The 12,158-nt window shown below is 41.0% G+C and overlaps 1 protein-coding gene across 2 annotated transcripts in view; it reads right to left on the bottom strand.

Moving 5' to 3' along the window:
• Positions 1-154: 154 nt before the first annotated feature.
• Positions 155-12,158, bottom strand: part of wdr70 (WD repeat domain 70) — a 40,209-nt gene continuing 28,205 nt past the window's right edge. For both annotated transcript variants that reach the window (XM_004074912.4, XM_023960773.1), the window contains exons 14-18: positions 8,567-8,667; positions 7,741-7,820; positions 2,861-2,977; positions 1,603-1,765; positions 155-1,018 (exon numbers count right to left, since the gene is read on the bottom strand). In XM_004074912.4, coding sequence (XP_004074960.2) covers positions 931-1,018; positions 1,603-1,765; positions 2,861-2,977; positions 7,741-7,820; positions 8,567-8,667 — 549 coding nt within the window. In that variant the 3' untranslated portion in view covers positions 155-930. The remainder of the gene's footprint in view (positions 1,019-1,602; positions 1,766-2,860; positions 2,978-7,740; positions 7,821-8,566; positions 8,668-12,158) is intronic.

The raw sequence follows: 12,158 nt of genomic DNA on the forward strand, positions 1-12,158 counted from the left end.
ACGTTTCTCTGTCAATTGAAGGATTTAACCTGCCCCGATTATTACGATTATTCAAATATTTAGAGACATTATAAAAAAAAAGGCAAGTGTGGAATGATTTTCAGCTCCCTAAAAACATTCCAAGTAAATAATTCATTGTGGAATAGAGCCGTGGAAAAGTGTGAACTTTTTTATTCAACCATTCATCTGGTTCTGAAAGCCGGGTTCCCCCTTCATCATTAGACTAAAAGAAGCAAACACTTAAAACCAGAAACCATAAGAGGGCTTCACATGTAAATAGCCACAAACTGTAGCATTTTTGGAACAATCATGAATGGCTGTGGTGTAAAATTCTGAAGGTTCAACATAAATCGCCAGCAGGTTTGTGCTAATGCCTCACAGGAAAGGTATTTCTTTGATCAGCAGGTAAAACCAAGTCCATCCCACTCGAGATGAAATCCATCAACTTCTGACAAGAAACTGATACCTTTCTTTTTTAAAGACTTAAAGTAATGGAGAAAAGAGCTTTAAAACGTTCAAATCTTAAAAGAAATGCTTGCAAACAAAATTAGCTGAACATTTTTTATACATCTTTGTAATTTACAGTCTGCAAGCTGTTATATGTGATGATAAACAGCACCAGACCGCAAAATCTGGAGCTGATTTACGACGCATTGGCAAACTCTGGAAATGTGACATGGGAGAACAATGGAAGTTATGGAAATACAGTCCTTGCAATCAAAACAGACATAAAAGTTCCTCCAACGGGTTTGAAAGTAGAACATAAACCTGTAAGAAGCTCCATCAAGCTTTTATGCTGAGAATAGATTTATGCCTCCCCTGCAAACCCGATTTAACAAAAAAATAATAATAATAAAAAAAGGAAAAATGCATCGTTGTGACTGTCCGTCATCTCTGACTTCTTCAATAAAATCAGCTACTCCTGAATTTTTAGATTTTGCGTTTCTTCCACTCTGGCTCTTTGTCAGCTTCCTCATCCTCATCCGATTCCTCGGCAAACACGGGCTCCGGCTGGGTCCTAAAGGGAATCGGACACAGGAAACAGTTCAACTCCTGGTTCTACAACAAAATATCTTCACTGTCAAACAAGTTTATGCAGCGGTCAGATATTTCCTCCTGCTGCTGTTTCTAAGCAACAGATAAACCAATACAAGCGTGTTTTTAGATATTCGTGATCTGACACAAACTGTGAGTCTCTGATGTCAGATTCATTTGTTTCGTCTAAACTCTTGTGCTTTTAAATTTGCTGCACGTTTTTATAAATCGATCAGAAAGCTATTGTTCTGAAAACACATGGGTCAAATAAGTCCCTGGGTCAGATGTGGCCTGGAGGACATTGAAATCTGGCTTTGACAAAGTGTTTTTCCAATACTGTCAGATCCCAGAGTGGTGTCACAGCAGATTTAAAGCAGAACAGATGAAAACTCTGGTATTTCTGTCGGCTTTTTTCTCTTAGAGATTCTGAAAAAGAGTTTAGGATACTGATGTAGAGCACCGTAATTAACTTATATGAATAGCAAATTTAAAAAAATCAAACTGGAAGTCACATGGAAACACACTCAGCTACTGACAGAGCTCAGAAAGGCTTTTCCTTTGTCTTACTCTTTGTAGGCTGGTGCGACCCAGTACGGGTTCTCTGAAGCTTCCTTGGCGTGACGCAGGATGGCCTCTCGCGGGTTACTGTCATCAGTTTTATCTAAAGCGATGTTCTTCACGATGAAAGACGACAGAGTCCCTCCATGTGCTGCTACTCTGCCTCCTCTCCCTGCAAGCACACGTTATTTGATTTAAAAAAGGAAAAAAACTGCATCGGCTCATACTTCATCACCTGTTTACAAAAATAATTATGCAAGGAAACTCTGTGAGAACTTTCAGCGGTTACTGTGCCTGACTGCAGTACGTCTGTGCTGGCTGGTTGGGTTTCGGATTTGATGGAACTTTTGGGGGTAAAGCGCTTCCTGCCTCCCTGAGATGACATCCTAAAAGACGGTGGATGAAATATCCACATGGACTTCAAACGGACCGGGATTTCCTGCTGGATGGAGCTGCACGTCGGGGCTGTTTGGGGATTCAGAGGAACTTCTTCTCACCGCTTGTAAGCCAGCAGCAAACCAGCAAACATTAGTATAAGGGCAGCTCACACTAAAGATGAACAATTATAAAAAAAAATCTGCAGAATTTAAGAAACCAATTTATTTTATCTGAGATAAAATTTGTCTTTACTGGCCCAATTTAAATACAAACAAAAGTGAAAGTGTGGGGACTTGTAAAACCCAAAAGAAATTCCCTAATCCCTGTTATGTGGAGTTTAGCTTATCAGCTTCTCAAATCTTTATACTTTTTGATGTCTGATGGTCCGAATGTCATCTTTTTGATGGCTTTAAATGTCTTAAGCATTTCTTTCAGCCACAGAGGAAACAAGAAATGCCGCGGAATCATTTCATTACTGCTAAACAGGGCAAAAGGGATGGAAAGGGAGGGGGGTAAGTGAAAAAACAGGATAAGTAAAAAAACAAAATCGACTTAAGCGCGTTCACTTGATGGAGATGGAAACGTTGTGGACGCTTATTTCCTAGAACTGATTATTTTGTTCAGAAAACTTTAGGAAGCGAGTAGAAAGACACCGAACATGACCTTTAACCAGAGGTCACTATACAGCTTCCTGTCCCAGCAGTTTTAAGGCTACAGAAGGCCATGACGGGTCTTTGAGAGGCCAAGTGGGAGAGCTGTTGTCATCCTTCCACATCTGCCTAAAAAATTATTTTTATCCACAGCTGCAGAGCCGCAGCCAAACAGAGTTTCACAGAAACAGACATTTTTCTTCTTTTTCTTTTTTTTTTTTTGGCTTTTCGAAAGTCACCTGGTCCCGACACAGGAGGCTCGGGTTTGTGGGATTTCTTTGGGTCGAGTCTGTCCTTCTCCAGCTGTTTCCGTGTGCTCCTCTGTCTGGCGTCTCTGAACATGGGTAAGGCATGAGCTGGAGACACACAAAGTAAACAAGCAAATTCATAAGCTAAATAACGTCATTTTAAAAAAACAACACTCAGATGAAACAATATTTCTTCCCAAATTAGGACAGAAATGGAAAACAGAAATAAAGATCTTCAGTGCAAATATACTGATGCTTCACTGCTGTTGCAAAATCCCAAATTCAAGCTTGTTATGTACGGCCAACAGGGCAACGGTTATGTTTGTGCTTGTAAAACACGTCTTTACAATACACGGCTGCTTTAATCCGAACAGTCTACATGTGTGAAAGGTTGCCAGAGACATTTGACTCAATCGCTGGCGAAAATGTTGCCAGTTCGAGCAGCTGTGTGGGACGCACACGCTGGCAAAGGAGACGATTGTTTTGACAGACACTAGAAACCAACCCCAGCTTGACCCACGCTGAGACATAAATGTACAACTTTAGGACGCTTTCAAATGTGTGTTGTGTGGAGTTGTGCTTTTTGTGGGTCTGCTAATTATGGCAGTTTAAGTCAACAACCTAAACTCCTAAAACTCAGCCTTGAAAACCCCAGTTTTGATGAACTCTAGAGTTAAAGCACCTTCAGTGCAACAGAAAAAGGATTTTACTCAGAGATCCACATGAGTGAATAAACCTGTTTTTGTTTTTAGATAACAGTCCTGTAAAACAGCCCAGCATATGGGGTCCAAAAAATATCTATGAATTGATATTAAATCAATCTTTAAAGTTTCTGTACAGCAGCAGTAGTTGATTAAAAATTCTTCTATGAGTTGTGAGTGGGACCATTGGCACAAAGTAAGCCCGCCCCCAACTCCCATCATCTATTTGTTTACTCTCTACAGCCCCTCACAACCCCAACCTAACGTTACTGGTGAAACTAAAATCGAGCCGTACAGTTTTGAGTAGAAACCAGCTCAGTTGAGGAAAACAAAGACCTGCATGGATCTGGTCGTCTACAAGCAGACGCATCGGAATGGATCAGAGCACGGACTTTGTGGCTTGCCACAGTAGCTTCAACAACACACCTACAAGCTTTTCTAAACTGCATTTTTTCATCTGCTCCTGATACACAGCTATTTGAATAAAGAAGTACTCATGAATGCAATTTAAGCCAAATTTCCTTTACATTTGTCCTCTATGATCAGAAAAAGGCCACGAAAACATGTTAGAAGCACCATTTTCATTGGAGTGGGTCTGTCTGTAACTTTTTAATACAAGAATTTGATCAATTTTAAAAATGGAAGTCAACCCTTTTTTTTAGTTTAAATGTATTGCTATTTTAGTGTTTTTTCTAAACCAAAGAAATGATTTCGAATAGAAATTGAGGGAAAAATTAATTATATTATTGTACTAAATATATATGGGTGCACTAGGCAGCTCCTGCAGTCAAAGACTGAAACACCCCAGCTGTAGGAAGAGGGGCACTTCTGCAGATTTTTCCTCCCATTAGCTAATAGATTCATAGTCACTGAAGATTTTTTTCTGTTTTTTTCATCATTATTTGTTGTTTTTTTTATTTATGGTAACAAATCAATTTGTCCTTTGTGGGATCAATCGAAGTTGTAATTTCTTTTTAATCCAATTGTGAGCCTGTAAATGGAAAATCAAATTAAAGTAGCATTTCAGCAGCCAGACCAAGCTTGTTTTTTTTATAGCTTTCTGAAATGTTTTATCTTAATCTACAGCCTTATACGTCATTTGAAGTCCAAATCACAGATGCAGACCAAATGCTACATCTCTTTGCTGCTTTTTTTCTTTTATCATTGGCAGTGAAATCAAAGATTTAGGAAACCTACATTCACCAGCATATTTTTCACATATTCTCCACCAAAAACACCAACAACGTTTTCCACAGACATAATGAAGGGCACAGATATATTTCAAGCTTCTTGCTTTTTTGCTTGAATCTTAGGATTAAGCCGCATTTGGAATAAAAGGTCTTGTTACTCGGATTAGTGAGACGTGCGGAAACATTTGTACAGTTTAAACTCTCTAAAGTTCACAGCTTTCTTTGAACTGAGCTCTTCTATGGCTCAGAATCTTGTTTAGCATGGCTGAATACCCCGCAGTCCACATCACAGCCAACTGTCGGGCAACAAGAATGCAGCTCTGGTCGCCTCCGATTGGCCAGCTGGCAGGTAAAAAGCAGTAAGCTACAGTGCAGCTGCTCGGTCTATGTTGAAGATGTGGTTAGCTGTCCTTAAAATGGGTCTGAGGAACGAGCGGCAATTTTGGAACGAATTTCAGTGCAGGTTTTTCACTTTATACACACAAAATCCCACACGTGTAAACCTCCTGAAGGAAAGAAAATAGAACATAGAACATAGAACAGTGTTAAGAGCAAACAAACTGCATAATGATTTACACTCACTGGTCACTTTATTAGGCACACCTGTCCAGCTGCTCGTTGACGCAAATGTCTAATCAGCCAATCACATGGCAGCAACTTAATGCATTTAGTCACGTAGACATGGTCTAAACAATCTGCTGCAGTTCAAACCGAACATCAGAATGGAGAAGGAAGGTCGTTTAGGTACCAGTAATTTGGTGTCAGACAGACTGGTCTGAGTACTTGAGTACTAGAGTACTGAGTACTAGAATCTGCAGATCTACTGGGATTTTTACCCACAAACACCTCTAGGGTTTATAGAGAATGGTCTGAAAAAGAGAAATTATTCAATGGGCAGCAGTTCTGTGGGTGAAAATGTCTTGTTGATGCCAGAGGTCAGAGGAGAATGGCCAGACTGATAGAAAGCTGATAGAAAGGCAACAGGAACTCAAACAACCACAACCGAGGTCTTCAGAAGAACATCTCTGAACATACAAAACGTTCAACCTTGAGGCAGATGGGCTACAACAGCAAAAGACCACACCAGGTGTCACTCCTGTCAGCTAAGAGCAGGAAACTGAGGCTACAATCGCACAGGTTCAAGAAAACTGAACAATAGAAGATTGGAAAGTCATTGTCTCCATTTCTACTACAACATTAAATAAGATGGTAGAGTTAGAATTTCGCATCAACAACATGAAACTACGATCCTGCCTTATATCAGCGGCTCAGGCTGGTGGTGGTGGTGTAATATTGTGGGGGTATTTTCTTGGCACACTTTGGGCTTCTTAGTACCAGCTGAGCATGGTTACAACGCCACAGCCTACCTGAGTATGGTTGTTGACCATGTCAATCACCTTATGACCACAGTGTACAATCTTCTGATGGCTACTTCCAGCAAGATAAGGTGCCATGTCATAAAGAAGGAATCATCTCAGACTGGTTTCTGGAACATGACAATGAGTTCACTGGACTCAAACAGCCTCCATAGTCACCAGATCTCAACCCAGTAGATCACCTTTGGGATGTGGTAGAGCGGGAGATTGGCATCATGGATGTTCAGCCAACAAATCTGCAGCAAATGTGTGATGCTGTCATGTCAGTATGGACCAAACTCTCTGAGAAAAGTTTTCAGTACCTTGTTGAATCTATGCCATAAAGGATTAAGGCAGTTCTGAAGACAAAAGGGGTCCAACCCGGTACTAGCAAGGTGGTCGGTGAGTGTCCAGTCAGTCATTAAGATCATTCAGATTTGACCTAGTTCCTATCGACTCCTCAGATCCCCAACGTGCTTCCTCTCAGACAATTGCTTTTTCCCATTTTTACACTTTCATGAACACCATCACAACAAAGGCTCCTCAACTTAAAGAGTGTCTGAGTGAACTGGTGAGTAACTTATCAGAGAGCTGTGCGAGGATAGCGGCGTGCTGGTGCAAGCATTAGAAAGTGTACTCTGCTCTTATCTTCAGAGGTCACAAAGAGACACATTAGTAAAGAACTAGACAAAGTGTTTTTCCATCCAGGAGCTCTGCCAGCGTTCAGTGGTGATTCTTCTCTATGCCTCATTAAGCAAAAAGGTTACTGCTAACAGATTCCCTCGCTTTTCTCAATGGGCCATCACTTGTTTCCTGTCCCTTTTAATTTTCCAGTGCCGGGCCATCAAGTGCGTCACTCGGCGCTCGCAGTCGCAGCGCTGAAGTGTCTGCCGACTCCGCGCACTGTTGGTTTGGCAATGAAATCACATGATGCACCTGAAAAAAGCAGCCGTAGCCTGAGCGGTAAATGAGTGGCGTCTCAGCAGCCAATGGGGAGACAGCCAGTCGACAGCTGCTCCGTTCCTGTGGGTTCACGAGTTCAGTTTGAGGGCAAAGGTGGGCGAGGCACGCACCGAGGAGGTGACAGTCTCATGTTCTGGTGATTTTTTTTTTTTTTTTGGGCGTGCGTGTGGTTCACCCATCAGGAGATCACGCCAGCAGAGGTGGGAGATGAGCATGTCTGCTGCGTGATTCCAGCATGACAGGAGACCACATGGTTGACGCATGGCACCAAGCCCTACGGTAGTCCATTCAATAATCCATACCCTACTCCATCAGCTAATGGACCTGCCAGAACAAGCTCCACTTCAAAGCCTCCACCCAGAGATGGAACCAGTCTGCATTTTCAGATGCGTGTTCCAGGAGTCGTCTGGGATTTGAAGTAAAACCAAAAGCAGGACTGATTTGAGAAGAAACATGCGCCGCTCGTCACACTTGGAGAGCCATTGGCACGGTTTTCCTTTCCTGTTTAAACACACACATCGGCAGTTTCATAAAATGCTGAGGGAGAGAAAGGCATTTAACCCTGCCATTTTCAACTTCTCCAGTCAGACAACATGAATGTAACTCCGCTTCGGTGTACTTCACACGTTTGTTTTTTTACTCACAGACCCAGAAGTACTCACGTGTGATGATGTAATCTTGTGTTAATGTCTCTGCATGCTTCCCTTTGCGCTGGCTCTTCACAACACACAGCTTTGCACCCCTGGAAGAAGTTCATTTGGACACAGAACACTCGTTACAAAGACAGATCATCTTAACCTACAATCAGTAGATATAATCTGACTATGTTTTAGAAATTATTATTTTTTCAATTCAAAGAATTAAAGCAGTTTTTTAATACTTTTTTTATTGGTTCTTTTCTTATGTTATTCAAACCTTTTTTTAGGTAACTTTACTGGTTCTTTTCAGCGCTTAACAACCAGGGAAAATAAAAGCACTTGGCTCTGAAAGCCACAATTACCAGAAGCTTCTTTCACTGCTTCCTATCAATCTGCTGGCAACTGAAGGGATCAGTGTCAGCTCTGCATCAAGAAGGAAACCTTCCTTTGTCAAACACAGCAGTGTGTGTGTTTCTCTTCAAATGCGGAATGACTGATATGCTGCAGGCGGAGGCAGATTAACCTCACTTTATCAGTAGCAGAAAATCATGACAGATGACACTATTAAAGCAACACATCAATAAATAGTCATGTTTTTAATGTTTCTAATTTATGGTTTAATTATCTGTAGTGTATAGCTGCAGCATCAAGATATAATATGAGAGAAATTTGTTAGTACAGTTGCATTTTCGGATTGCCCTAAAAGGTGCACAGAGCTTCTTTACAAAATAAACCTGGAAAACTGATGCTTTCATCCAAGGCATGATGGTGAGATCACAATCTTCACAAGTGCATCCAAGGTTTTTGTAAGGACAAGTGAGATCAACTCATCTTCCACAGCTGAACATACCTGTGGCTTTTAACTGGATCATAGTAAACCTTGGCCAGTCCATTTCCAGTACCCGCCATGACCTGGTTGAGCTTTGGGTGCCACAGGCAGCGGACAACGCTCTGGATCAAACACAAAAACACATTCAAAAATGATTTCTTTCACACTTTTTTTTAAAACAAAAAGTAGTAAACTCAACAAGATCCTTAAAAAAATGTTTAACTACTTTTTCCCTTCGTATGGATTACAGGGAAGAAACCTTCCATTTTAGCTTCTTGGCTAGAAGAAGGAAACACTCCGATTTTATTGCTGTAAATGCTTTAAGCCTGTGACTCAGGTTTGTTGCATAGGTACGGTGGGGACAAGTCCTATTGTGTGCTGCTGCTTTACTTGACTATATTTGGTTGCTGGGATAAGGGCTGGATCCCTCAGTCTGAATGTGACAGATGGCCCAGTGGCAACAGGCAAATGTGACCACAGTTATCCAGAGGTGTGTGTCTGGGTGTGTATGTGTGTGTGTGTGTGAAAGAGTAAAAACAGAGAAGGGGAAGAACAAGGGAAAAAAAAAGGAGTCAGGAGAAGAAATATAAGCATAGTTGTTAGACAGTGATGAAGCTCTTCTTTTCACTCAGTGATATGTGAACCTCTACAGTAGTGCCGCCCTTCTCTGCACACTTAATTGTCCCAGCCTGCTAATGGGGTCTATGGCAGGAGTCTGGTTGGGGGGTGGGTAAGACCATGACTGGGGCGACCAGATTCAGGAACGGTGAAAGCTGCTTAACGCCCAGCTGTTCAGCTTCCCACCAGGAAACCAGTGGAAGGAGCCTCACTTTGCTCATGACAGGCAGACGCCAACTGAGCGCGCTCACTCACAGGACAGACATGCTGAAGCAAAAAATAAATACGTCAAAGAGCAAAATAATAGTATTTACACGGCAATAGAAACACAATGTTTTATTTGAATAAGAATTGCACATACAACCCTGAAATAAAAGTATCGCCTTAAAAAACAAGTGTAATTTGCAACATTTTTGGCTTCAAATGTTTCAGAGAAAACTTTAGGCTGAGCCTCAAGTGAATTGAAATCCTGCACACGCTCACACAGGCAGTACAGCACATCAGCAGTGTGGCTCTTTGGCCGGATGAAGGTTAATCTGCTCGACCAGCTGAGCCAACTGTAACCGATAAAACATTCTGCCAAATAAATGAGCCTCTGCAGTCCCGCTCATTTACTGAGAACTCATTTTAATTGCCAACTAACTGAGCCAAAAATTCGAACGTATTTTCATTCCACCTGCGGTTGAGATTTGAAAAATAAGCCGATTTAAACACCTACTTTATGTAAAATATCTGTTAGGATGTTCTCATCCTATCGAAAGTCTCACTAGTGAGTATTTAAGTCCACATAGAGGATGTGCTCCAGTGGAAATGTGTGATAGCCTTTAAATTGGCCTGCCAGGGTTGCTACAGCAACGGTGACAGTCCCTTCATGTGAGGGAAGGCAGAGACCACAATAAGGAATTCTGCCCCCCACCCTCAGTGCATGCTGTCAAAGCTTTGGGTTAGCAACACACAGGCAAAGCCTTTACGGGCTTGTTTGTGTTGCATCTGATGAGTAAAAATAAAACAACAACAGGATTTTTAGTCTACAATGTGTCCGCAGTGGATTCAACAAAGAACATTCCGGAGTTCCGCAAAAGTTCACGACTTAATAGATTTGCATAGTTTAGGTCAGTCACAGCACTACGTTCCAAAAGTGTTCAGAACACCTCAAGGTGAAGAAAAACACAGTTTATACTTCAAGTTAAGGAGAATAAATCACATCACAACAGAAGAAACTGATCCATCAGTTCCTCTGTGGCAGAATGAAGGATTATGGTATTCACTAAAATACCAACGACTGTTAAAGCCATTAAAACCACTCAATATGTTTGTTAAAAAGCATTAAATAAGGCAAAAGCTAGTTATGGTGGCATTTCATAAGTGGCGTCCAAATGTGCAGTTCTACTTTGCTGACAAAACTGCTTCTTTGTCATGCAAGAACAGATTCAAGTCTCATCTACCTCCTTTTATCCCTGGTTACTCCAAGCATAGTTAAAGTTAAAGCCATCATTTGCATCATGGCACACCCTGTAAAGCACAGCACTGGCAGCAACACTTTTAGGAAATGATCAAGCAAGAAATGATGTTTCATCTAGATGCTAATTTACTTTAGGAAGAACATACGACAGATATATGTGGCCTATACATTAAGGTGGAACTTAAGCATTAAAGCATCATTACAAACACATAAAGTCATTTGATCGATACCAAATAAATCTGTATATCACTGCAAAACCATCAATTCAATTAGGATTCACAGATTTACAATTTGGCACAATTGAAAGACACATAGATTTAGTTGTCAAATTTCCATCCAAAACTAATTTTGGTTGGATAGAATTTTTACTCTTATACTCAAAACTAAGTATCCTAAGAGAGCGATCCTTTTAGGGAAAAATAATAAAAGACATGATTACTGTCAGCTTTATTATCCTCACTGGTTCCATATCTGTACGTACAGTGGTATGAGAAAGTTTGGGCAACCCTGATCATTTTCAAGATTTTTCTTCAACCAATGATTTATGAAGAAAAATCTTGGAAATTATCAGGGGTGCCCAAACTTTTTCATACCACTGTAACTCATCCAGAACAAGCACATAGATTGCAATGCTAGACATTTAGTAGGCAGGATCTTAATAATCTTCGCCTATAAAATTCTAAAATAATTAGACTAGCAAAAAAGATATAATGTCCTTATATCAGCAGTTCATTGCTTTGCAGCTAGGAACGTATGTCTTCCCAGCACAGAAATGGTGCGTTGGTGGTTAAATTGAAAAAGCAAGACTGTCAGTTCAGAATGTCTGAGAACCAGCACTAGAACATCTTTAGAGGGAAAACAGACTGAGGTGTTCCCAAACTCTAAACTCTCCAGAAAGAATGTGATGACATCTGTGGGAAACAAGCCTAATCCACACAGACCCAGCTCACACCTCACACAGCTACAGTCTCAGTGCTGACACCCAAAGGTACCCTCAGAGGTTCTTAGCCCACATCTGGATCAGTGGGAGCGGTTTTGACTGAAAGGGTATTCTCCCTAATGGGTGGCCAAAAACCTATGGGATCTTACCGAGTTCTATTTCTTCCAAGTTGGAATAAAAGAGGATTAAGCCTGTCTGAACTATTTACCAAACAAGCCTCTGATTCAGAGAACACCCCAGAATCCAGGTCTGGGGTTATATAGACTGTTTAGTTAGAAATGACGGATGGGCCTTCCTTCCTTTCACGCGACTGACTGGTACGCCACTTTAGAAAGTCTGCACTTAAATTCCTGGGTTGTCAAAGTGGCAGACTGCTGATGTAAACACAGTAAATAGCACACTCATACGGTTCACTGAGTGCATGTAAGCCACAGATGACTGATCTGTTACACAAACCAGAAGTATTTTGATTAAATATGACGAAAGCAATCAATTTACAGATGTTCTGATTTTGTAAACCCACATTACTATCTCCGTTTCTATATTTAACCGTATTTACTGAGTATGTCATTTTTGGTTTCATTATGTTGGGT

This window comes from Oryzias latipes, chromosome 12 (assembly GCF_002234675.1).
Source record: "Oryzias latipes chromosome 12, ASM223467v1".
NCBI classification, from domain to species: domain Eukaryota; kingdom Metazoa; phylum Chordata; class Actinopteri; order Beloniformes; family Adrianichthyidae; genus Oryzias; species Oryzias latipes.